Below are 26,267 nucleotides of genomic sequence, written 5' to 3'. Positions count from 1 at the left end.
AAAGCCAAGTATGGGGCCAAGGCTGGGGATCTGGGGAGCAGGTCAAAGAGGACAGAACAAGACTCTGCCCTTCAACTGGACTAGGGCAGAGTGGCCTCAGATAAAGTTCTGAGTGACTTGAAGCTTTCCCCAGCTCCTCTCTCCCACCTCTGGCTGTGGCCGCCAGGGCATGTCCCCACCAGCTGTTTCCCTTTCTCGTAGGACTGCCAAAACCCTGACATGAGGACGAGATTATGTACCTACACCTGATGGCACCAGTTCAGATTCACACTCAGACAAGTATTTATCTAAGCACATGCTTAACTCCGTCCCTATTTAGCAAAGGACTTACGTATAGGCACAAATTTATGTGTCTATGGCTACAAAAGACATAAGCCTGTCACTAACACTTTTTTTTCTCAATCAGGGCTTATGTGCCATTCTTAGTCATAGGACAACGCTCTGCATACATGGAAGGCCACGTTTCTCCTCTGCTTCTCAGAGTCCCCTCTGGCCTCACCATGCAGGAGCCAGAGCTATCTGTAGCGACTCAGCAGCACAGAGATGGGGCAGAAGAGAGCATGGTGGAGAGAGCAAAAGGCAAAGCAAGACTTACGTTGGCTTTGAGGCTTCAGCCTGGTCAGTCTGCAGTTTCTCCCCACCTTCGACTTCCATGGTGCAGTACACAATACGGTTGGGGGCCAGCGACTTCAGACCCTGCACCTCCATGATGACAACCTGCAGGGCAAAGAAAGAGGAGTGTAAGCGGAGCAGCCTCCTTCAGACCTCGCTCTGGCTGCTGAACCCACGGGGTCAGCCAGCGCTGGGGTCCTCCACGTGCTGCTGGATGTTCATGGTGGCAGGTGGGCAGGGACGGTGGCACTGCCCAGGCTGAGTGGGGACTGCAGCAGCCAGCGAGGTCTGTATGGAGACCGGGAGGTCTCCCTCTGACTGCACATGGGCTTGTTGAAACACTTGGGTGCCCAGGGCTGTACCAAGCTTCAGGAGATGGGCCTCACAGACATGGTCCTGCCCCACCTAAAAGTGCCTTAATATGTGAAATCCAGAAAAAAAGCACACAGCTACTCAGCTTGTGCCAAAAGTCTATTTTCAAGACTAGTCATAGAACGGTTTGGGTTTGACCTTTGAAGAGCATCTAGTCCAACCCTCCTACCGTGGGCAGGGACTTTTTTCACTAGATCAGGTTGCTCAGAGCCCCGTCCAACCCTACCTTGAACAATTCCAGGGATGAGGCATCCACAACTTCTCTGGGCAACCTGTTCCAATGTCTCACCACCCTCGTGTAAACATTTTCTTCCTTATTTTCAATCTAAATCTACCCTCTTTCAGTTTAAAACCATTGCCCCTTGTCCTGTCACTACAGGCCCTGGTAAAAAGTCTTTCTCCATCTTTCTTATTAAGAAATCACCATCTAAGTTTCTTGCAGGTAATTACCCTTTTTTTTTTAAAGGTGATTAATCCTGTTAACCACGCTCCTTAAACATTTCTACAAGAAACATTGTGGGAGTTTCTGTTCATGTTTTACTACAGCTATCTATGAAGTATATACACAGGGGTTTAAAATTCCTCTCCTCAGGTCTTGTGATCTGTCCTTGCACTGAGGATCCATTCCCTGGCACACAGAGCTCCACAAACCCTCTGAGGAGCACACATTTTCGGTAAAAGCTCTCTTGCAGCAAGAGTTTCGTGCACAGAGCGCTGCACAGACCTGCCAGCTCCTGAAGTCAGTGCTTCACTGAGCTTCTGCGTCCCACCAGATGGGGTTCAGCTGGAGCAAAGTGTTTGAGACATCCCATTGTAAGGGCGAGTCCCTTTACGCCTGGCTATACACGCTGCACAGGCTTTTGCAACAGAGAGGTCTACTGCTTTGTGATAGTTCCCTGCTCCTCCATATGGGAACGCTTAGAAGTCAGGCTTTATTTGATGCTGCTGTTGAAGGCACCATCTCTGGGTTCATAGCCCTATTTTTAAATAAGACTGAACTGAATATTATAAAGATGGTTTCAGACATCTAATGAGTTAAATTCTGAGACTGGACAACCAGCATTGTTAAGTTTTGCATTGGCATGATATATATAACAAGAGACCCCTTAGGAAGAGAAATAAACAGGAAACTACACAAAAATAGAGTTTTCTGATATTTCTTCATCCTACATTTTTGACCCCATCCTGGTAGTTGTTTTGACAATGTAACATAAACCCACTCATTGACAGACAACAACAATTCTGTATGGGTGTGCTGATGACTCCTTGGAGTAAATGTCTTGCCTAGACTGCAAATATGTTTGCACAAAACCATTAAGTTGGCTGAAAACAGCGACTGGAGCAACACTGCTTCCAGGACTGAGACAGCCGGTGTCGGAGGTAACGGCAGGTCCCTGCAGCACCCTGCCTTCCCCCGGGCTGTACAGACAAACTGCTTGACAGAGTGCTGAGCAGAAAGTCAGCGCTCAACACAAAGCAAAGAGCAAGCCAGCAAAGTACAGTACTTCCACACAAACTGCAAGCCAATCTGTTGGGTGCATTCAAACCCCAGCAATTTTTAACAATTCTCCAAAGAGGAAGCAAGGCTTGCAGTGAAATACAGTGACAGCTCTAACTGGCAATAATTAAACACACTGACATTTATGGTGTTGCATTATTGTACTGGTTTTGGGCACAATACAGGCTGAAGGTTACTGGGGTACACTCAGTAACAAGCCGCATGAAGAGGTCAGTTAGTGATGCGGATTTCCAATCCATCCATTTGATATACATCAGCAGGAAATGCCAGATGGTTTATCTCACACAGTTTGTTCCAACAAGATGGTGAGACACCAGAAAGGACACAGTGTTTGACCAGAGGGAAAGCTTCTGGTAACTCAGAGAGGAGCCATTCCTCATGGAGATCAGAAAGTGATTTCTGCTGACCTCTCTCCACCTAACTTAAGTTTGAACTGAGCAGAAGTTGGCTGCTGTGATTTTTACTCCCATGAACTCTGCACACTGTCGTGTGCGTGAAGCTTACCTCCAGGGAGAACGACAACACGACATCTGACTTGGAAAGCTGGTTCTCATTTTCTTCTCCCATGTCAATTATTGAGGTGTTGTGACTACGTTTCAGCTTCTGCAGCTTGAACTCGGAGCCTCCTTTAGACACAGGCATGCTCTCTAAGTTTGCCATCAGGAGATTGACAGACGACTTCAGCTCCTCAATGTACATGTTTTCCATTTCTTTGGACACAAACTTCGGAAACTTGCGCTCCTTGGGTTTGGAAACAAAAACAACAGAACGAATGGCTGTGACAATCAGCAACCACTTGTTGCACTGGGCAAATCCCCCAGGAGCATCTGCAGAGAGGTTTGCAAGCAGGGAACTCCTACAAACCAGATGACAAATTACAGCTTCCCCCTGTGTAATGTACAAACGTTATTGTTAGCTTCCCATAGAATTACTACTTGGTACTTATCCAACTGTACTGTTTCTTGCCTGCACTTGCATTTCATTGATTTTTCCATCTGCAAATGGCCTTCTTCGTATATATGTATTCACAATTAGAAACACTCCAGGCCAGATCTCAGCTGAACTTTGTGATTGACAGCAATTTACTAATGATTCAAAGGATGCTGACAGTTAGGTACTTGTTTTCCAGTCTCTTTTAAAAACACTTCTGAGCTCCATTAGTTTTCTAGGTGTGAAAGGAGCCCAAGGAGGGAAAATCAGCAATGTGTGGGCAGGAATGTGTGGTCCCAACTGGAAGAAGGTGTAAAACACCCTTTCCACTACTTGCCAGGGCCTGTCTCTCCCTCCAACAAGACACCTTTCCCTATGAGGCCCTCCAGTGCTGCTTGGTGTAAACGGCTCATTTAAACATTAAAACCAAAGGTGACAGTGAGAGCAAAACATGATGTTCCCCAACATGCGTTCTCAGCTTTGAACCGCTGCCCATGCTCCAGCTCTGTTAGGATCACTGGTCTGAGCCCTATGTCTTTTGACAACTCTGCCTATGCCTCGAATCTGCTCAGGGTTTGAACGTCTCTCAGTGGGTTACGAGAGACTGCGCAAGGCGTACGACAGCGAGGCAGCATCTGCAGCCAGGGAACTTGAGGCTGATGTGCAAAGTATCTTAGTGGCAATTCATAATATTGTAAAAAGCAGTTCGTAAAATGTATGCTAGGAAAGAAAACAAGGTCATGTTTCTTCTAGAAGACTCTCATCAGGCTGCTGAAGAAGTACTCCACTGCACTAGTTTTTGCATCAGACCTCAATAGCTTACCCATTACAAGCACAGCTCACAGCAGCACTCGCACCAAGCAGTTAAAATATAGTCTTCTGTTTCCAGTCTCAATCTTGGGAAGCAATTCGCTCATGTAAATTAGACCTGGCATAAGATAAACTACCTAATCAGTCTGGTTTATTGTCTATGCATTATATAAGTTGTAAGCCACCCCTAGGAAAAAAACCCCAACTGTTTTGTAGATTTTGAGAACTACCGCTGAAGCAATGATGTTCAAACATGATTGCTTTTTCACCCTGCTGCTATCCATCTCTCCAGGGACTGCAATTTTGGCACTGCCCCCACAAACCTCTTCAGAAGTGCAGCAAGGACTGAGACATTTCACTGTGTGCCACCAGCAACTTCTCATACTAAGGCTAAAACCAGGTAGTTTGAAGTGACACATAACAATTTAACTGGGACTGGGTCTGATGATGGAAATGCAGAGATGCAGGTGTGGTCCCAAGTTACCCATTAGACTGGAGACAGAGCTGGGGGAAGTCTGGAGGAAGACACCATCAAGAGATGCAGACAACAGCAAGAAAGGGTGTTAGTCACCTCCACATGTACTTGGAGCAGGGAGAGGACCAGAAATGGGGACAAGTGTGGAGAGAAGCAGAGTTAAGAGACTACGAGGAATGACCAGTCCAGCAGGCTGGAGCAGAGTGGGTCCAGCCCCAGATGGACATATTGCTCTGGTGTCATCACAAGGTCTCATTTAGTTGCCCCTACATGTGTTCCTTCTTGCCCTTGAGGCCTAGGTGACGGTGGGGGGAAAGGCACCACAGGACAGCAGAGCATTTGCTACTGCAGAGAAAAATATACCTCTGCCTTGGCATCACTAAGGTCTCAGCTGTAATGCTGCTCTCATTTAGCTGCTGGAAAAGTACAACACGCAGAGTGAAAAGCCTGTCCAGATTCAGCTGTAAAACATCTGCTTGACTTCGAGCGTGATCCTCAAGCTGGCTGGCTCCAAGGCTGGGCTTATGTGCTTTGATGGAGTCAGGCTCAGTGGGGGACCCTGCCTGATGCTGCACTGGCGCTGGGCTGAGCTGCGCTCTCCTGGGCACAGGAGGAGATAAAAAGACCCAGAGCTGTGCCCTGGTATCCAGATGCAGGAAAGCTGGCATGCACAGTGACTTGTTCAAGGTCACACGACAGGTCAGACAAGGGCTTGCAGAGCCACCAGTTCTGCAACACTGCAATCCCAGGTCCCATTAGACTCCACAGCCTTCGTTGCCTCTGAAGTACAAATGTCCTAGTGTGAATTTCTTAATTTATTAATGAGGCATTAATTTGTCTTTAGCATGGAATCTCCAAGACGGCCACCTCAGGGCTGGTTTCACAAGCACTGTAAGTCGCCCTGTGCAGCAAATCTGCATTAAAAGCTGCAAATTGCAGATAAAATTGGAAATGCTCTCCTTTCACTGAGCTGAATTGTGAACCTGCCCTATGCTAGAGGGAAAGCAACCTTGCCCAGAGAGGACACAGAAAGATTCAAAAGGTCATTTGGATGCCTCCAAAAGATGGTATTCATGGGTCTGAAAGAACAAGGTTTCTTGTAGGCAGGTGCTGGAGGGATCTAACATTCTGGAGAGAAGCCCTGCAGCAGTAACGTGAAGGAGATTAAATATCAATACCTGCCAACTGGATCACAGGTAAGTCACTTTTACTCTAAACCACCCTCCAAGCTGCACAGCTGTATTTTGAAGGTTAAATTCTGCACGGGGAAATGTCAGGTTGGGTTGAGGACTTTCCCCTGACTGTCTCTCGCACGGTCAGCAGTGGCATGGTTTGTTTTCAGCATCCTTGGGGGAGGAATGGAAATGGCAAATTCTTGTTTGCAAAAAATAATTCATGAAGCTGCAGCCTCTGCTGGCTGCTACTGAACCATGCATATTGTTGTCCCACATGCCATAAAGAGAAAATGAAACAATGAAACCAGGCAATCTCATTCTGGCACCCAGTGCCTGGCTACCCATCTCAGAACCGGAGCAGCAGCGCTCCGCACAGGGGCTTACATTTTGCCACAAATAAAAAATACTGTAGGTTTTCTTGACAATAAAATGGCAAAGGGCCAACCGTGGAACAAAGGAGCTGCAGTCGGTTTGCTGCTTTGCTGCGCCATTGTTTGGCCACATGGTCCTTGGCCGTCTTACTATTTTTGCCAGTGAAGTGGGGAAAAACAGAACCTACCTCCTCAAAGACGCAATGACTGTAGCTGTTTAACAGAAGCGTTAGTGAGGAGTAACTGCGCAGGCGCTACCGGCATCCTTGCTAACACCTGACCATAAATGAATGTGCTCTGCTTTTCACATCCAGGGATATCAGTGTGATTGTAAACAGCTCTGATATTACCTTTCTCACAAAAACCCCCAATTTGGGTACAGCTCGGTGCTGGGAGAACTGCTGCTAAAAGGCAGGTCCCTAACCTGAGCTACGTCTCTCTGATTAGACCTTTTTCTTTTCCTTCTAGTAATGGTTTCTTGATTATCAAGAACAGCCAGATAGATCACTCCCAATGACTTCAGCCCCATTAGGGCTTTATCGGTGACTCAGAGCACCTGATTAGAGGCAAGGATAAAATCTGGGCCATACTGATGTCAACAGGATCCAGGGTTTCTGTCCATCTGTGGTCCATCAGAGGCCACATAAATCTGCACTGTGTGAGGGTGTGATTTGCTGCTAGGGAGATGTCTCTTTACAGAAGGGTCTCCAGGGAGTTTAGCTGAGTGCTTGGTTATGAAAACTGTTTGGAGGTCCCGTGCCTGCTGCTCCAGACAGCAGCGATGTCCGCACCGTGCAATGCTAGCCTGACTGCTCTCGTGCAAAGTGTGAACACATTTGGGACAACACATCTGAAGCACCTTTACTGAGGCAGCATCTACCTATGGGGAGGGAACTGTGGCTCCCAGCAGCCCAGCCATACATGCCATCACCCACCTTATTGCCTAGCATAGAAGTTTGACAAAGAGGGCTCAGACATGCACTTGCAGATCTAGCTGGAGCACTTCAGGACAATAACTTCCCCACTGCTGAGGATTCGTAAAGGATTTTGCAGGAACCTAAACTGTCCCAGCTCATCAGGACATTCCAAGAAATGCACATCACAACACCTTTATCTGTACTTGTTTTGTTTGTAGTGAAAAATCTGCTAATTTTTAACTGGTGATCATTGGGAGAAGAAACCTGTGAGAGAAGGACAGGACCTTGGGGCTGCATCACGCTACTTATGTGCTTCTATATGAAGAGCTTATTAATACAGAAGACTTTTTTTTTTACCTTGGCAATTTGCTCTGCCATTTGAAGACGTCCATCTAACTCACGTCTGATCTGTGCTGCTTGCTCATCTGGGTTGTCCAGCTGTGTAAAAACAAAAGGCAAATCAAGATGAAAGATTAACCAATGCAGCACCTTTACAAGCAGTTCATTCTTCAGGCTGACCACCTGTATTACATTATCAGTTAAGTATAGCATAAAGGGAGCGGTGACGGGCCCCGCTCTGGGACAGAGCCCCCCACAAAGGACACACACAATGTTCACCATCGTAAGACAAACACGACCAGGGGACTGTGCAGACCCTGTTTTGATGCCTGCCCAGCTGCCTCCTGGGGCTGAGCATCCTCATCCCGAGGTCTTAGACCCACTTTGTCCTGTGAGCCAGTCTGGCAGCAAGCCTTGACGGTGACTATCTCAACCTCTGAAAGTGGGGTGCCCTCCAGAGGCTATCACTTCACTGGTGCTTGGGAAGCCATAGTGCCCCTGTGCTGGGTCAGGACACAGAGCAGCTCCAGATCACCAAGCCAAACACCCCCTGCCCCTGCTTGCCACACAAAAAATGACAGAAGACGGCTCAGCAGAAATGCACAGTAACGGCATTTGCTTATTTTCTTTCCCTTTTCCCCCATATTGCTGCATCCCTGTGCTACCACCCAATTCGTGCAATTGGTTTTTCTGCAGCCTTCAGCAGAGACCTTTTTTTTTTTGCAACACACTGCCTGCAGCCCTGTGGTTCAGCGTTGGGCATCTGCCTGGCCCTGAAATGTCTTCTGAGGGTAAAATGTTGTTTCTGCCAGTTAAGCAAGCAATTACAGCACACATAGAAGAGGCATAGTGACCGCTGCAAACAGTTTCCCATTGGTAGGACTTGAGGCAGATCTGTTATTTTTAGTGGGAATACACAGACATAAATTACAGAACAACAAAAAAGCACAAAATCAAACTAGCCCCTGAAGAAGTCAATAGCTGCTGTAATGAGGTGGCAATTTTATAGCTGCTTTGCAGACTCTAACCACTCTGTAGACTCCTTTGGGGTCATTTTGGCCACGGCACAAGGCTAGAAATGTGCGGCAGCAGGGTGGTCACAGTGCCACTCCACCCACGAGGCATAAAACCAAGCTCAGCCTGGTGCAAAACCTCACGGTTGTGGTCCACCTCCTTGAGCAAACATGACTTCAGGTGGGAGGGCTGGCTCCTCCATCCAAACGGCGCCTTCATTTGCAAAGTATCGACCTCTTCTGGCTACCAGCAAACGCAATTGCCACATGCTGCCGTAGGTCAGCTCTCCCACTGACTGCTACACATAAATGAGCTTTATTCGCTGGCTTGGTGTTGCACTAACCACCTCCCTGGGTTTTATCCTCCTCTGGAGACAAACTGCTTGACAGAAGAAAGGCTCGGCTGGTGCAGTGCAGTCCGGAAAGTTACAGCTACAGCGACGACAAAAGTTTCAATTCTCAGCCTGACGGATGATGAGCTCGTCCGTTAGTGCTCCCTGGATAGGCTGAAATACGCCGCTTTCCCCCAGACCCGCCACTTTCCACGGCATCTTCTTGGCCGTCTGCCTGCGCATCCTGCATCTCCCCTCTCTTGCACACACTCGTGTAGATCTGCACGCGTGCAAGCGTGTATTCGCATATTGCTTCACCACTGATGATTTTCCAGAGAGCTGACATTCATTACGGCTGAGACTGAGGGAAAGTATATTTTTGATTAGTTTTTGAATGCCTCCGTTACTGACTTAATTCAAGTAGGAAAACTACAAAGTGTCCTGACTGTGATCCAAATCCACTGAAGCTTCAGTGATCTCTGCTGTGGCCACCCAGGTTTCATTCGCAGCAGCTGCACCACATAACCTGCTGCCTTCATCTTTATATTCCTGATCCCAAAACCAGTACAGAGCCATGGACCACCAGCACCTTTTGGGATCAGCTGCCCCCATTAATTTCCCCATAAACAAATGCAGCGCACAACTGACCTCCACCAATGTGCAAGCACCTCTCAGAGCTGCTTCATTAAGGGTAGGAAATGTACAGTCCCAAATTTCCATTTCTTTGCAACTCTGAAAGAGGGGGCATTATTTGAATTCCATCCGAGCTACAGTAATTGAGGTTAATCACACACTACCCAAAATAACTCGTGCGCTAAATTTAGAAATCAAGGGTGCTGCTGTGGAGGAGAGCTGTTTTTGCAGTATGATAATGAGCGAGCAAACTGCCTCACACTTTCTGCACTATCTTGATTTTGCAGATGTTTTCCAGTGATGCTACAGGTGTCAAAAACCATGTCAAGGAAAGACCTGACTGCAGAAGATTATTTTTCTTAGGAGGCAACAAGCACCCTCGGCAGCCTCCTTGGTTGTGGTCGAGTGGGTAAAGGAACTCCTTTTCAGGGCTATATGCTGCTGTGCTTCCCAAGGTTAATTAGTGATGCCAAGCCAGGTAACCTGGTATTTAAAGGAAACGAAAAAATCTTTCCAGGCTGTATTTTCAAAGACTCTGCATGATAGCTCCATGGCTAAAACTGATCTTTGGGAAAGCGATCACTGCTGTGGCCAACAGAACATTTTCTTCTTGTTATGTACGGAAGGGTACTAATGAGGCAGCCCCTGCCTGCAGTCCCTGCGTGTCCTCCTGGCACGTTCAAGCAGACCTCTTGTGACTAAGAGTAGCAGCCCAACCGTTCAGCCACTTACTGCTCCTGAGCCTGGGAAGGGCTCCTGCTGCCGTCAAAGCAAGCCGAGTACGTTTTACACAGTCATAACACTATATAGGGCCATTAAGAGATTAATGCTGGTGCCCATAAAATATACTTTGCTTGTGAAACAAGGCAAGAGGCAAATGCAAGACATGCTATCTAAGCAAGACCAAACATCCAAGTAAGGCAACACAGACCTTAATATCATTAAAACTCAATTTCTTAACTAGAGAATCAGTTAGTTATTTTCTGCCGTATGCATGCCCACTTTGAATATATTCAAATATTTGACAGCCAAATATATAAATGATTTACAAAGTCAAAGAGAAATTGAATTAGTTTCGTTCTGCATTATGACTATGTTATGGGTGTGCTATGAATAAAGCAAAGACATAAATCATAAGGTTGCCCCAGTCAATTAAATGTGAAAGGTATTATAAATTTCAGTATATATATGATTTGTCATATGCACTGGGCTTTTCTTCAGCAGCATGCCACAAATATATGACGTACATAATTTGCAATTCTCAACTGATCATTACCCAACTGCCTGCTGGTAAATTAGATGTTTTCATATGTCTACCCGCATACGACATTAGTTCTTTCTGCTTGCCCTGCAGAGATTATCTACATTGGTGTAACAGTTGCTAAAGTAAAAGAATAAAAACAAAAAAAATTATGTAGATCAGATTCTGAGTGGAACCCAAAATTGACTAGCATCACAGCCAGCCCGTCGCTGAAGGCATTGCAGGGCATGTGCCTACTTTAACCCTTGGTGACCGTTCAACTGCAAGAAAAAGATCTTGCAGAAGACAGAGGTTTTTTACATATAAACCGCTAATAAGGAATAATTTTTAATGGGCACTAGTAAATGAAAGAAAGAGGTTAAAAATGTTCATCATGCGAGTTTGACAGTTTTAATCACCAGTAAGAACCGGCCGCGGGTCTGCAGAAGTGACCCTTTGCTTCTACGACCCTGAAACAAATTCACTGCAAGGCTTTTCCTCATGTTATCCCAGAGGGATGGCAGATAATGTCTCTACTCCTTTGAAAGGCAGAAGCAGAGGCAAACAAACCACCCTAATTAAGCCATAAGATCTTCAATAAGACACGTAGGCACTTACCAAATCCACGCCTAAACTATTTGGTTGGTGTGTCAGAGACCTCCTGCGTATCCCCCAACCTGAGCCTTGTAGTTTTTAAAGCCAGGAGCCCAGGCTCACTTCCACTCACCCCAGGCAATGCCAGAGGCAGTTCAAGGACATGAAGAGTGTTAATGGAGACCTTAAATTCCCGTGTTTTTGGAGTCAAAGTGTTACATATTTAAAGCTCCAGCCTCAGTTGATCACAGCTTAAAGCCAAACCATTTACAATCGCAGCCCTGGCTCCAAATGTGATGCTGGAGTGGTGCATGCTGCCCTCCTCTCCCCTTCTTCGTTATGCCCAAAGCGGTTTTGCTCAGATGAACACCTCAGACCGACCCACCTGCCTGGGGACCGAGCAGGGTACGGCCCTCGTGCCGTCGGCCACAGCGAGAGGGATGCAGCTGGGGCTAACCCACCCAGCCTGAGGACGATGCCGGTGGCACAAGTGACACGCCGTACACAGCACTCAGCCGGTCGGTAAGAGAAGAGTGGATCTGGCCATGCCACTTGTCGTGGTTTAACCCCAGCCAGCAACTCAGCACCACGCAGTCGCTCCCCCCTCCCAGTGGGATGGGGAGGAGGTTCAGAAAAAAAAGTAAAACTCGTGGGTTGAGATAAGAACAGTTTAATAACTAAAGTAAAATAAAATATAATACTAACTAATAATAATAAAAATATAATAATAAATAGTTGTAATGAAAAGGAATGCAATAAAGAGAGAAATAAAACCCAAGAAAAGACAAGCAATGCACAATACAATTGCTCACCACCCGCTGACCGATGCCCGAGCAGCTATCTGCCCCTCCCAGCCAACTCCCCCCTGTTTATATACTGGGCATGACATTCCATGGTATGGAATACCCCTTTGGCTAGTTCGGGTCAGCTGCCCCGGCTCTGCTCCCTCCCAGCTCCTTGCACACCTGCTTGCTGGCAGAGCATGGGAAGCTGAAAAGTCCTTGGCTTTGGATAAGCACTACTTAGCAACAACTAAAACATCAGTGTGTTATCAACATCATTCTCACACTAAATCCAAAACACAGCACTGTACCAGCTACTAAGAAGAAAATTAACTCTATCCCAGCCAAAACCAGGACACCACTGAACACGTATTGATGGGGCACGCTCCCAACGGACACAGGTGAGTTAAACATGACGTGGGATCTATACCCACGCTCTGAGCTCAGCACTGTTGGAAATAATGTTGTTGTAAGCTACAAGGGTTTATAATGAAACAACGTTGTAAGCTACAAGGATTTATAATGACAGGATGCAACATACAGATACACCTTCAATCATCAGCCTGGCATTTACACCACGCACCGTGGACGTGACAGGTATTGTTGGTATAATTGCCATCAGCCCCAGCCAGAAACCACTGGGACCATTTAACAGTTTAATCCCTCCCTGTCAGTCACTGCTAATGCTGATCCCTGCTTCCCAGCAAGTGTCACAACATCCCCATTCCTGAAGCATAACCAGGGCCTGTCTGAAAGTATCTCCCCTCCCTTTGAGAAAGGTTGCAACGTGGTGGTGAATCCAGCTGTCCTCCTGTGCCGCGCGCTCCTGCAGAGGACAAGTCATTTGCAACGGGGTTCTGGAAAACCACATTTTAAATGCTCTGGCAATGCGAATGCTGAGCTGCAGCAACCTGCTTTGCGCTGCATTGGGAATGGAAACAAACCCGGCTCTTCACCTTCTGGAAAGCAAATCATTTAGTGCAGGTCTCCATGAAATCCGCAGCCACCGCCTGTGCTGGTTTTCCCCCGCAGCAGTGTCGGCACCCGGGGACGGGCAATCCCTCCTGCACAGCCAAAGACAGGCGCAGACAGGCTGCTACCAAGCAGGGACTGCCCTGGCTGGGGGCACTGGCAGCAGTCTCCAACATTAATTTTCTCTGTCCCTGTGTCCAGCACACCACCACGCAGCTGGGGGGTCTGAAAATCCCACTTTGTGAATAATTTGTCCTGGGTGGAGGACAAGGACAAAAGCCGTGACCCACTCATGTCCTTCCTAAGCCTGACTTAAGTCCTCCCAAAATAATTAATGCAGCCAAATACCTGTGTCATGTACAGTTATAGGTGCCAAAAGCCTCAAAGACAAAGTTTCAAGGCGCTCATCCTTTGACATGCTGGGAGCTCTGTAGCTCAGCAAATGGTTGATTAAGTATTTCAAAGCAAACATGCTGCATGTGAAGGCTGAACAAGATCACAGTATGGGTGACAATTTTGCAGCTTTGATGTAGGGCTTTAGGAGAGATCTTTGTCTCATAAAAGGTGGTTTCGCTTTGTGATGCACAAGGAGAGAAAATACTGAAAAATTCATAAGCCCTCATCAATTAATAATTAATCTATTAGTCCAGGCGTGCTCACAACTCATGGCATTTGGCACCATGTTGTGCTCCAGCTGAAAGAAGCACGTGCCCCCCAAAGTGACTCATTGCATGGAAGCCCTCAGTTTCTTATTGGAAAACCACTGCTGTAGGAGATAAAGTGATGTGAGACAGGACAGAGTGGCACCATGAACCGCACACGGCTTCCTGAGACACATTCTGTGCCACCATCATGGCCTGATCTGTAGCATCCTTTTCCCACTAACAGGAAATATTCTTCTCTACGAGCGGCAAAGGGCAGAGCGAGGGAGGCAGCCCGGCGCTCGAGGCCTCGACCTCTGCCCATGTCTCTGAAGCAGAAAGCAGAGGAGGATCTGAACCTCCCTCAACCGCAGGTGGAATGCTGACCTCCCTTTTCAACTGGGAACGCAAACGATGCTAAGTGTTGTCACTAATGCCCTGGGCAACATGCTAATCCTCTGAGCAGCAAATCGCACACCAAGGACCGCCGGCTGCCTTGGGATCTGAAATGAGAGCGAGGAAGAGGAAGCAAGAACAGCTTCCCCGTGTTATGCACCTCCCCATGTCAGCAAAACCAGCAGCATCAGCACAGTCTGACTGTGGATTCAGCAACTGTCCCTCGTGTGGTTCAAAAGAGGATTTTGGAAGAGCTGGAGGGAACTGGCAGGACACGTCCTCTCCACCAGCTCTCCGCACTGCAACACTGTACTATCCCCACGCATCCCAGGAGGACCGCCCTCCCAGTGCCCCTGCGTGACACGGATGCTCAAGGCTACCTCTCCTCTGGCCAGTCAGACTTCCCCAAATCAGTCTTTTAGGATCAGAGTCATGCAGAATATTTCTAGCACAATATAAAATTCCCCTTAATTCAAGGAATTACAATCTGTGCCTATTACTTCACCAAAATTTTCTTTTTCCCTCCCGTGGGCCCCAGCTCCTCACATAGCCCTGGGGCTCCAGCATCCAGAAAGGTGGCAAACCCCCTCTCCTGGAGAAGAGCCCACACCATTTTGCTCCTGTGTAGGTAAAATCAGCCCTGCTGCAGGAATTTAGTCGCTTCCAACTGCGGCTGCACATTGTCAGTTGTTTGCTGCAGATGGGTGCCCGCTCCCGATATCCTGGCAAGCTCCTGGGTTATCTAATGAACCACTGCTGCCGTGAGAGAGCAGTCACGGGGTCCTGGGGGGGTGATTTAAAACAGCAGAAAGGACTTGGATAATTCGGTAAGGGCTGATGCTTCCCTCTCTAAGAGAAATCTTATTTCATGGTTCACAAACTTTAGGGTTGCACTAGACTCGTTGGTGAAAATATTCCCCGGGATGTACAGCAGCCCCTCCTCACCCGAGCACTGAATCTTATAACACTGCAATAAATCCCTGTGCTTCACCAGCCTCCTGGGCTGCGCAGGCTCTTGCCCATCACACCCGCTGGCAGATGCTGGGACTGCGCCTGCTTCAGGATCAAGAGATCCACCCTTGAATTAACCACAGTCTAAACGCTGCCTTTTCGATAGCTGTTTATCCCACAAGCTGAGCTGATTTCCAACATATTTCGGAGGAGCACTGGTGGCACGTGCAGGCAGAGGTTTCTCATGCCCTCCTTGCTGCCGGCAGCAGCACCCATGGGTACCCGCTGCTCATCTGCAGAGCGCTGATGAATCAACCAGCACGTGCCGGTGGCGTGGCAAGGGCAGGCAGGTGCTCGGCATTGACCCTGTGTAGGAAAAACGGACATCCCCCCGTGCCATCTCATTTACCAACCTGCCTACCACCATACCCCCTTGCAGCTTTGCAAGGCTGCGCCGTGGGGCTGAGGAAAGCTGAGACAAGCAAACCCAGCACGCAGCTTGCCAGTAGACTGTGCAAAGATACCTCCAGATTTATGTGTAATGATAAATCAAAGTAAATGAAAAACCAGATTCAGCAAAACAGGGAGGGGAAGAAAAAGCACTGCCTGCCTTTGCAAATATTCTGCAAGCTGTTAAGAAAAGGGATGGCGGAGCACTTCCACTCAAAAGGCATGTCCTTTCCATCTGTGGCCAGAGAACTTCTGAACCCCGCAAATCCCTCTGCAAGATCATCCATGTGAGGTGTACGACACTGCAAGGGCTTAAAGACTAAGCTGTCCAGAGGCTCTGACCTCTGAGCATGCCTTAATACCCTCTTCTTATGGCATTGCATAAGGACGCTTGAAGGCGTGTGGGCAGCATACGCAGAGCTACGGCACCACAAAAGAAACTGGAGCTCTGGCTGGTTGATGCAGCCCGAGGTAGATCACTACATTTAGCTTGCTTGTGTTTCCTTACAGCTTATCATGTGCTGAATTTCACATCAGTTAACAGGAAAAGAATCACCTGAATTTCCTACACATGACAATAAACCACTATTCAGTTCAAAGTAATTTTTACAGCTAGAATTAGCTGCAATTAATTCATCCCAATCATCATGGAAGAAAGATCTACATATCCTCAAATCCTTATCTTTTGATTAAAAGCTTAATGGTAGATATACTTGTCACGTAACTCAAAATGGGCTTTGGCCTTCGGAGCTAAAGCAACTTGCATGAGGACCTGGTCCAGCAAAGCTGCAGTACCTTGACACTCAGCAGATTAAAGGTGATTGAATAAGACGTGGAAACATCTCCAATGGTGTCTATGCAACGGGCAGGGCCGGGGCAAGGCTCTTGCATAGGAACTCACGCCACCGTTAAACGTTTCCCCCTCTGTGCTGAAATGTGCTTGGGGCCGAGGTCTCAATTCCTGTTGACTCAAGCAGAGAACTCAGATTTTTCTTGCTTTTTCATCACCGTATTGAGGGATTTTCAACTGACCTCCATGGCTGCGGCACCTGAAAGCCTTCCACAAACACAAGGTGGCAGATTCTGATGGGCTTCACAGAGTCACCGCGTATTTACACATTTCAAGTCAAAACCTCTACTTGCTGATGCTTGGCAGAGGTGGGTATTTGGGGATGAGAAGGTGTCCTGAGAGGAGTGCCACTCCTGCAGGGAGTTGTCCTTTTGAACCGGAGGTGTTGGGTTCCCTGGCCATGCCGTGCAGCCCTTCCCGCGGAGGTCTTTGTGTAGCTGGCTCCCCGGCCAAGCAAGTTTCGTTCCCAGCTCTGGTGACAGCTCGAGGATCAGGCCTGAGCCATGAATTTAAAATTTCCTAGCTGGCCTCCCTGTTGACACAAAACCAGGTATCCTTCAGGGGCTGAGACCAGGTGGTAAAACAGAGACTCAAGTTCCTCTGTTGCAACCAGCACCATGCTTGGTAGGGATGATGACACAGGTGAACACATAGATAACAGAAGCTACAGATCATCATGTGAATGATGGTCACTTTTATTCATTAAAAATAGCTAACATAAAATTGAAAGAAAAACCATACTCAGAAAGAAATTTGCCTGCCACAGAGATGTAGTTTGAAATTGGACAGCCATTCTCCAAAATAAATATTCGTGGTATGTCGGTGCATACCTTGTAGTTGGAATTGCAACACTGGTTCTTGCAGTAGCATGGCAATAGATGCTTTTCTGCAGAAGCTCTGAGCGAAGAACTGGCAAAGCAGAGACTTTGGCCACAAAGAGCAAGGCTTTGGTTCCCTTTTATGCCAAACAATTGGGTATCAGCAGAAAAAGAGGAGAGGGAATGTAGAGGGAAGGTTACAGCTCCCACTTTTTCAAGGACTAAGATAGCAAAAATTGCAGCGCTGCCTGTTAACAGTTCATTTTGGTATTTGTGAAGTTTAGATTTATCACAGCCAGAGACCTAACGAGACCATTCTCCTGAATGGGCTGATGTCTTTCACACTGTTTTGACGCAGCAAACTTTCTTGTGAGGTTAGGGAGAAAGCAGTTAGGAGAATTAAGCCTCTAGGCAGCAAATCCTCAGCATGCGAAGAGGTCACCACATGTTCTCAGTGGATGACATCCTAAGGGAGCTGAAGTTGCTGGTCTCACTCATGACTAGGACCATGCTTCTCCAGAAATCTCTGTATAGGTCACCCTTAGACCCCTTCCTACAGCAATGGAGAACTGGAAAGGAACTGCCCTCCACAGCAGAATCAGTTATTTTCAGTCCCTCTGGGTTGCACCTAACATTCCACTAATTGGTATCAATTTATCAAAATCCAGAGCAGAAACATCACATCTGTAAACCCCTTTGGTCAATACATAACAACAACAATAACAATTATTAATTATTAATAAGTAATCATTATTATTATGCTGAATTACTATATTATGCGAATTAAAAGGTCAATTCCTTGCCTTTCTTAGAACAGTGCCCTGACAGTTGTGCTCTGAGTCATTCAAAGGCTTCAGAGAAATTTATCTCAGGGAATTTCTTGTTTTTAAACAGAAGCAATACCCTTAGCCATACCAATCCTATCTAATTTATCATTGCATTTTGAAAAAGCCACTTCTTTTTTAAAGAAGTAGCATTCAACAACATGAAAAAAACCCGCAAGGAATAGGGATTGGAATCCTAGCTCCACTAATTGGGAGCATCCGCCACCTCTTTTACTGCCTGATCCCCTCCAACAGGACCTATTCTGCCCCTGAAGAACCAGTGGCACAAAATGGATGTATGGCACCTCTGAGAAGGGCCACGTGGAGCCGCAAGCTGTCGTGTGGGATTTAACCCCGCACAATACCCTTGTGAGGTGCTCTGGCACCTGCATTAACATCAAGGATGTGAGAAGAATTGAAGCAGACACAGAAAAGCAGCGAGAGGCATAGCCATGAAGAAACAAACACAGGGAGCAAAAATGTGATGCTTTTAAAAGCAGCCAGTCTGTAAGGTGAGAGGAGGAGGAGCTCGGCACAAGGTACCATGCAGGGGGAGACCTTAGCAGATGAGGCAAGTCGTCCCATGGGGTACGCTGTCCTCGTTACCTTACTGGTGAGGGCAGTCGGCCTAGCAAGCCGTCCACGCAATATGGAAAATGCTGTTATGTGTCCATATTAAATGTAAGATAAATAATTCATGGGTACAGATACTATAACAACTACAGAAGAAGATGCTTCAGCCTGGAAGCAGCAGCTCCTGCAAGGCGGCAGGACACCCCACCTCCCTTTGCACAGCAGCCTGAGGAGCACAGTGCTGCTGCTCCCAGGCCAGCGCTAGCTTTACTCTAACCAGCTCAAACCGTGGCAGTTGTGAAGCAGGGACACAGACTGAGTATGGCACCGTCCCACCCCGAATCTGGGCTCGGTGCATGCCTGGCTGACCCCCGACACCCCTCCCCACTGGCTGAGTGAGCCATGCCGATGCTCACCGGCATTGCCTGGGGCTGCGGGTGCACCCCGAAGGACAGGGCACTGCTCCCTGGGGAGATACACCCCAACAGCAATTACCCACCAAGGTCCAGCTGGTGCTTTGCACTTCCCTCCTTTCCGTTGGAGGCTGCCGCCCCGGCTGGATGCTGCTGCCGTAGGCTGGCACCTCACAGGATTTTTAAGCACCGATGAATTTGTCTGTGAGACAAGGCTCTCGGGCAGCTCTGCAGAACAGCCTCGTGGCAGATGCGGCTGGGGACCTGCCCTTGGAGCTGCCGCGAGAGGCACTCCTCTGCCTCCCTGCCCCGGGGACCCTCGCTCAGCGCATCCATGAACGGAGGAGCCACAGCTGAGAGCCAGGCAGATACAAAGCTGAGACATTTGGTCTTTTACCCTTCACTACATAAACCCTGCAGGAGACCCACCAAGACAAATATCCACATCTGCTGGGCACACATCGCATGCAGCCCTGCCCGGGCCAGGGAGGATGGGCAGCCGGCATCCCGCTATGAGAACATGGATGGGCTTTCAGGGTCCTGGGGTTCAAAGTCCTTAAAATGGTACAGTTTAAAACTCCTCCTAAGCTAAGAGCCATCACCTTCCACTCTCATGGATGTTCAGAGTGGGGTCCAGGAGCACAGCAATAACACATACATGCAGGGTCATGAGTGTTGAGTCTTCACTCTGTTCTCATGCTGAGGACAATAAACATTTTCTTTTCTTCTTGTCGGGGAGCCAATCCCCCAGTCTTAGCGGGGATTCCTAATGGCTTTCCTAACCATAACACACAGACAGCGTCGGCTACAGACCTCAATTTCTGACACATCAGCTGTAAAAGGCAATGGCCTTTAAATAAGAGAGCACCGAGGCTTTGGGGGCTCCCGACAGACCTGGTGCACAGCAGTGAGAACAATTAGTTTTTTCCAGAATGTGTATCGCATGTAATAGAAAACACTAACTCACGTTACAAATATTTATAAAAAGTCAGACATAATGAAGCAATTTGCAATTGAAAATTAACAGTCTAAAAATTCAGCCGTGTAGACAGACAGCATTAAATATAACTGCAGTTAATGTGAGCTGATTTAAATAGAGATAATACAGCAGCAACAGAAAAAGGCAGTCAATGACATTCCCTGTCATTAACATCCTTCTCCGTGTGGAATTACGTGAAGCTTTTGAGCTGCTCTGCTGTCCCAGCGGGTGCAGGAGAGCCATTTGCCCGCAGCCCGCTCCGGCCGGAGCGGAGGGACAAGGCGTCTGTCTGTCCACCACCGCCCGCCTGAGGCTGCACAAGCTGCCCTGCACACCTCAGCCCCAGACAGCGATCACCACGAGATGGCGAATGGAGTCAGCTTGCTGTTGAGCATTTTAAAACACTGTCTGCAACCCCACACAGCTCGCTCCGAGGCTCTTTGCAGACGCTGTGTGTGACATGGACTCCAACATCTTGCATATGGGGGGACCAAGGCAGAAAAGAGTCCGGTGCCACCCTGAGGGTCTTGCATTGTGTTCATGAAAGCACCACTAGCTTTCCCCCAGTCCCCCTCCAGGCTTCACCCACTGCCTTTTAATTATCTTTCCCTAGAGCTCAGTATGGATGGAGCCTCCAGGCAGAGCCTTTCCATCCCCATAGGGTGGAGAGCTGTTTTTCACACTGTTTTACTAATTATTCTTTGTATTTAAAGCCAAATAAAACAGTAGTTGCCCAACACCTTCATCCCAACCCAGGCTGGACTACCTCAGCTTTGGCACGTGCCAGGATGCAGCAGAGCTGGAGAACAGGCACCCACCACCCATGAACCCCGGAGGGGCAGCCCACCCCGGGAGGGCAGGCAAGGACAGGGCTGGGATGCCGGGGGAGATGGCACAGTCCTCCGCAGCAGAGTTCCATGAACAAAAGATGACTGATTTAAGGATGGGACATGGGCTGGGTGGTGGGTCAGGCCTCACTGTAGCTGCACGGCATCTCTTCCAGACAGCTCCTCTGCAAGGAGCACTCTCATCTCCCGCTTTTTGAGGAAATACAGTTTATTTCAAACTACATTCAGCAAGGCATGACCTCTTTCCTTTGAAATTGTTACCAGGGCAGGAGGCTTTTGCTTACAGAGTTAGGGAAAATACACTGGACACTCAAGAGTATGGCATTATAGTCTCTGCTATTGTTGAGGTCTCTTGGTGCTTTCTGAATAGCAGTGCATTGCAAAAATAAGGTGATAACCTGCTCTCTGATCCCATTTCATCTGTATTCTACCTTCAGTCTTCCCTTCAAGCTTCCACCGAGGGCAACGCACTTCATATGCAGAAAAGACATGCAAGAGAGTAGTGCAGAATATGCAGCTGGAATCCAGATGTGAGCCAGAGTGCAACTGTGACTGCAGGTCCGCAGCATCTGTACCTGCCCATCTCAGACAGCAGCTGTGGTTCTTTTTAGAAATTAAGAAAAAACACCTATGGAGAGATTAAAGAGAAGAGCAATGCTTGAAGCATTCTCATGGGATTCAGCTTTTTTCGCATTCTGCTCTGTAACCAGGTCAAAATTGCACTGCTAGAGCCACCCTGTTACTTCAAATGAAGGTACCATCAGATGCTACCGGCTATAAAACCACGGGGAATATACATGTATGGAACCTACAGCTGAAACTCTTCCCCTCTGTTTCTTATTATTAATCAAGCAGATCTATGGAAATCAAGGGGAGGAAAGCAGTGCTCAGGGCACTGGAAAAAATAATGTGTGTGTGCAACCACCCACAGGGTCAGATTGCTGCCATGGCTGCATACCCGTGCAGAAGAGCAGCTCCCTCGGCGTGCGTCTCTCCCTCCAACTGGAGTTACAGGGAAAAACAACAGGAAAAAGCAGCCTCCGATGGGACTGATGGCCCAAATGCTACGAGCTGTTAAGGAAGGTGGAGGAGAGTGAGAGAGCTCTTGCTGGGAACTGGCACAGCTGGGAAACGCTCTGATACCTGCCTGTGCTGCTTCGCAGATGCAAGGGAATCAACCGAGGATCACGCTGTGACCTTACATGAAAGCTGAGGGAATAACTGAATCATTTGGCTTACAGGCTGAGCAAAATCCACAACAGATCCCACCCCCTCAAAAAGCATTCATTTTCAGACAGTTTTCCTTACTACATTTTCTGCAATCTAAAAAACCTAAGCCGTTCTGTTTCTAAAATGCTCAGATCCATCTCAAATCCATTCTCTCACTCTTTTTCAGAGGGATTTAGAGTGGAGGGTGAAATATTGGTGGAACAACTCAATCAGTTCCTTGAAAATCTGAAAAATGCTTAATTCATCCCAAATCTGCCTATGTTACAAACCGCATGCAGGCTCACTCCACAGGATGCGTTTGCTGAAAACCGAGAGATGTGAGATTGCCTCTTCCATATTCCACCAGGAGAAAACCAACAATCCTCTCCCGTCTTCTCTGAAGCCATTTTCACATCCAGCCGAACACATCCCAGCTGTGCCAGATGTGCGCTTTCCATTGCAGGTAAAACGAATGGAGCAGGCAAGAAAGCAGCCAGCTCTGCAAGATGCTGCCTCATGCGAGCAGGAGACCAGCTGAAGAGGGAACGAGTACCTAAGCGTGGGGAGGGGAAAATGGGCAAAGCAGAAAATCCTTCTCTTTAAATTTATTTATTTTTCCTCTCCAGCTAAACCCGTCCACCCAGCAGGCAAGGACGACTGCCAGCGCTGAGGCAGAGGCAGCAGAGGCGATGCCCACTTGCAGTCCTGCTCGCAGAGCGCCTGGCTGTGTTAGCACACCCCACCATGCTCACTGCCACCATTAGCAGGACAAACAGAAACCTGGCACAAACCTGCCGCCGCTCCTTGTGAACCATCTTCTTTGCAGGCGCCCTCCAAAATCAGCACAGGGGACACCTCATGCAATAGCTGGTTTGCAAGGCTGGCACTGAAGTGAAGGTAATTGCCTCCCGTCCCCACCCCGATCATCACGCAGAGTTACTCAGGTTTATGCTGCTGGCAGCTTTCTTAACTGCACAATGACACACACTAAAAATATTTGCTGTTTGGACTAGATTTCATGTTTAAAAACGTATAACAAATAATTACTTGCACAGCACAAACCGTATAGCTTCTGCTTCCGAGCAGATGGGAATTTGTAACAAACTTCATCTGGCAAAGCAGTGTCCCCTCATCTGCCATCACCTCATCTGCACCGCCACGCAGCACTGAGCGCTCCGTGCATCCCAGTCCTGCTTCCTAACCCGGGTATTTCCATAGTAAAGGCTTTTGGCTGCACGTGACCAGGGAACAGCTCCAATCTGCCTGGCTGCAGGGCTCCTTTTCAGAGCCCACCACAACTTTGCTGCAGACTAAAATGAAATAAGCAGCCCAGACAAAGTTCAGTTAAATAACTGAACTATTTTGATTCTATATTCAGCAATAACACTGATACTTTCACGGTGTCCAAAACCTGCCCAGCCATGTGAGGCTGATGGGCTCCCAGCTCAAAATGAACTACTAGCCCCTTCCCGCGCTATCTCCTGTATACCTCTAGTAAAACTCAGCCTACAGTTGCTATGTTAAGGCCGTACCCTCCATTCAAACTCGAGCTTATCCAACAGAAAAATATCTGGTGTATCCTTCTGGAGAGAGAAAGGCTGTCACAACTGTGCTGGTTTTGGCTGGGACAGAGTTCATTTTCTTCAGCGTAGCTGGTGTGGGGCTATGTTTTGGATTTGTGCTGGAAACAGTGCTGATAATTCAGGGATGTTTTAGTTATTGCTGAGCAGGGCTTACACAGAGTCAAGGCCTTTTCTGCCTCTCACCCCACCCCACCAGCGAGTAGGCTGGGGGTGCACAAGAAGCTGGGAGGGGACACAACCGGGACAGCTGACCCCAACTGCCCAAAGGGATATTCCATACCATAGGATGTCATGCTCAGCATATAAAGCTGGGGGAAGAAGAAGGAAGAGGTGAACATTCGGAGTGATGGCATTTGTCTTCCCAAGTAACCATTGGGCATGATGGAGCCCTGCTTTCTTGGAGATGGCTGAGCACCTGCCTGCCGATGGGAAGTGGTGAATAAATTCCTTGTTTTGCTTTGCTCGTGTGCGCGGCTTTTACTTTACCTATTAAACTGTCTTTATCTCAACCCACGAGTTTTCCCGCTTTTACTCTTCTGATTCTCTCCCCCATCCCACTGGGGGGAGTGAGCGAGCGGCTGTGTGATGCTTAGTTGCCAGCTGGGGTTAAACCACAGCAACAACCTTTGCCCAGTTCTTCCAGCCCTGACTATCAGAAGCGCAGCTGATAGCGTCTGCTTTGATCTCACAGTTTTACTGCACTTGTACATGCACGGTTAAAGATCACTCCAATACATTTGCAAACAGATCAAATTACTTGGGATCGTTTCCCCAGGTAAGGCAAACTGCTAGTCCTTCCTTATCCTTCCACGTGACTCCCAAGACTTTTCCAATGCATCTTTATAGCGCAGATCCCAGATCTGGAGATAGTAGAGGTCTTTCTGCTGTCCTATAGAAGGATAATGGTATCCTGCAATGTTTCCTGAGGTTCCTCTGCTTATCTAGCCAATACCTGAGTAGCCACTGTAGCTACAGCATGGACCAGAGTTCAGACTCATTCATGCACAATTGTCCTCACAGTCTTTTCAGAGGCTGCTCTGAAAGTCAAATCCTCTCCAGTCTGTTCAGCATCCCACAAGGGTGGTTAGTCCCTAACTTACACTCACCAGATCCCAAAACATCCTCCTCATCCCCATCCCTTCTTCAGCATTCTTCCCCTTCACTCTGTCTTTGGAGATACACGCTCTTCCACTGCATTGTTCAGTCCTTCAGTCTTCATTTCATCTTTGGCCCTGCCTTCCTCATGGCTCCATGCACACAGAGTTCAAAGCCTGGCTCTTCTTTCATGCTTTCCTGCAAGAGCCAAACCTTCACGCATGTCGAAGGCTTGGCACCGTGGCTGGTGACCTCAGCATGCCCACTGAGGCTGTGGCTGTATCCTGCACTCCTTGCTTACACCAATGCCCCGAGATGCCTCAGCTGACGCCCCCAAGGCATCAATCATACACAAGCAGTTTGAAAACCCTTCACAACTCAGTCATCACCTTCCCCGGCACCTTGTTACCTTACTGTAAGCCTGACTCTTGCTTTAACATTATTTATGACAGCTCATACTTCCTCCTTGCTTGCTTTCCCTGTAAGTCCTCTCCAGAGTCTCTTCTGAAGCAGAAAAAAGATGAAAAAACAAGGGGGTGGGGGGGTGGGGGGGAGGTGGAGATAAAAAAAGGAGCTGATCTTCCTCTAAAGTTTGCTAGAAGTTATCCTGGAGGTTACAGGCTTGCATCCCGAGAAAAGCAAGGGTAGCACAGTTGTTTCAGATGTTGGAAAACAGAGTAGGCAAACCGCTGTAGCAAAGCAGGTCTGGCCCCATCTCCAGTTCAACTGTATCCACACGTCCTTCCCAGGAGAGGCAGCCGGGAGGGTTTCACACCAGGACATCCTAGGGCAGTTGGAAAAGCTCTCCACACAGATCGCTACCGTCAGATCAGAGGGATGGGTTTTGCTCCATCTTAAGGCAGGAATCATTACAGCCTGAAGACAGCTTTGCAGCAGACAGCTAATGTCATTTTTGAAAGGCAATGTTCCTGTTTCATGCTGAACTCTGTTTTGCTTGGTGAATTTTTCTGAGCCCATCCCTTGCTGTTGTTTGCTGTTAGCTGCTATACTAGCACTGCTCTTCCCTTCTCCGGGGATCCTGTTGGCATAGGCCAATTCATGTCCAGAGTTTGCCCCTGTTGATTTCCAGTTACATCTGATTTAATGCTATCAATGGGCATTTACTCCTTTTCCAGCAGGACTTTATTTGACCCATTTTTCTTCTCCTCTGCTCACCAGCACCGCTCACTAGCAGTCTGACACACCCCTCCTCAGCAGCCTCTACACAGAAGGAGTTTTGTTATTAATGATTCTTCTGAACTCTCCGTCTTTGAACAGGAGCAATTTACTTTTGATTGATATTTGGCATCCCGTAATTTCACGCAACAGTGGAAAGAGATTCCCTTCTGCTGTGGCATACTGGTATGGCATGAAGCCTTAGGGAGACAGATGTGCTTGCTCTCCTGCCCTTGCATCCTGCGCTGCCCTTCCCTAAATCATCTCGTGCATCTATTGCTACCCTGACTGCAGACGAGACAGAATTTAAGGCATTGAGACACGAGCTCTCCCAGGTATCAGGGTGAGTTACTGACTTCCAGTGGTTCACGTGGT

The 26,267-nt window shown here is 48.0% G+C and overlaps 1 protein-coding gene across 17 annotated transcripts in view; it reads right to left on the bottom strand.

The window, feature by feature from the left end:
• Positions 1-26,267, bottom strand: part of CADPS (calcium dependent secretion activator) — a 225,469-nt gene that overhangs the window by 134,958 nt on the left and 64,244 nt on the right. For all 17 annotated transcript variants that reach the window (XM_050904397.1, XM_050904395.1, XM_050904394.1 and 14 more), the window contains exons 4-6: positions 7,539-7,619; positions 3,008-3,244; positions 596-717 (exon numbers count right to left, since the gene is read on the bottom strand). In XM_050904397.1, coding sequence (XP_050760354.1) covers positions 596-717; positions 3,008-3,244; positions 7,539-7,619 — 440 coding nt within the window. The remainder of the gene's footprint in view (positions 1-595; positions 718-3,007; positions 3,245-7,538; positions 7,620-26,267) is intronic.

This window comes from Gymnogyps californianus, chromosome 13, assembly GCF_018139145.2.
Source record: "Gymnogyps californianus isolate 813 chromosome 13, ASM1813914v2, whole genome shotgun sequence".
NCBI classification, from domain to species: domain Eukaryota; kingdom Metazoa; phylum Chordata; class Aves; order Accipitriformes; family Cathartidae; genus Gymnogyps; species Gymnogyps californianus.
The sequence above is the reverse complement of the archived record's forward strand: the minus strand, read 5'-3'. Positions and strand labels throughout refer to the sequence as shown.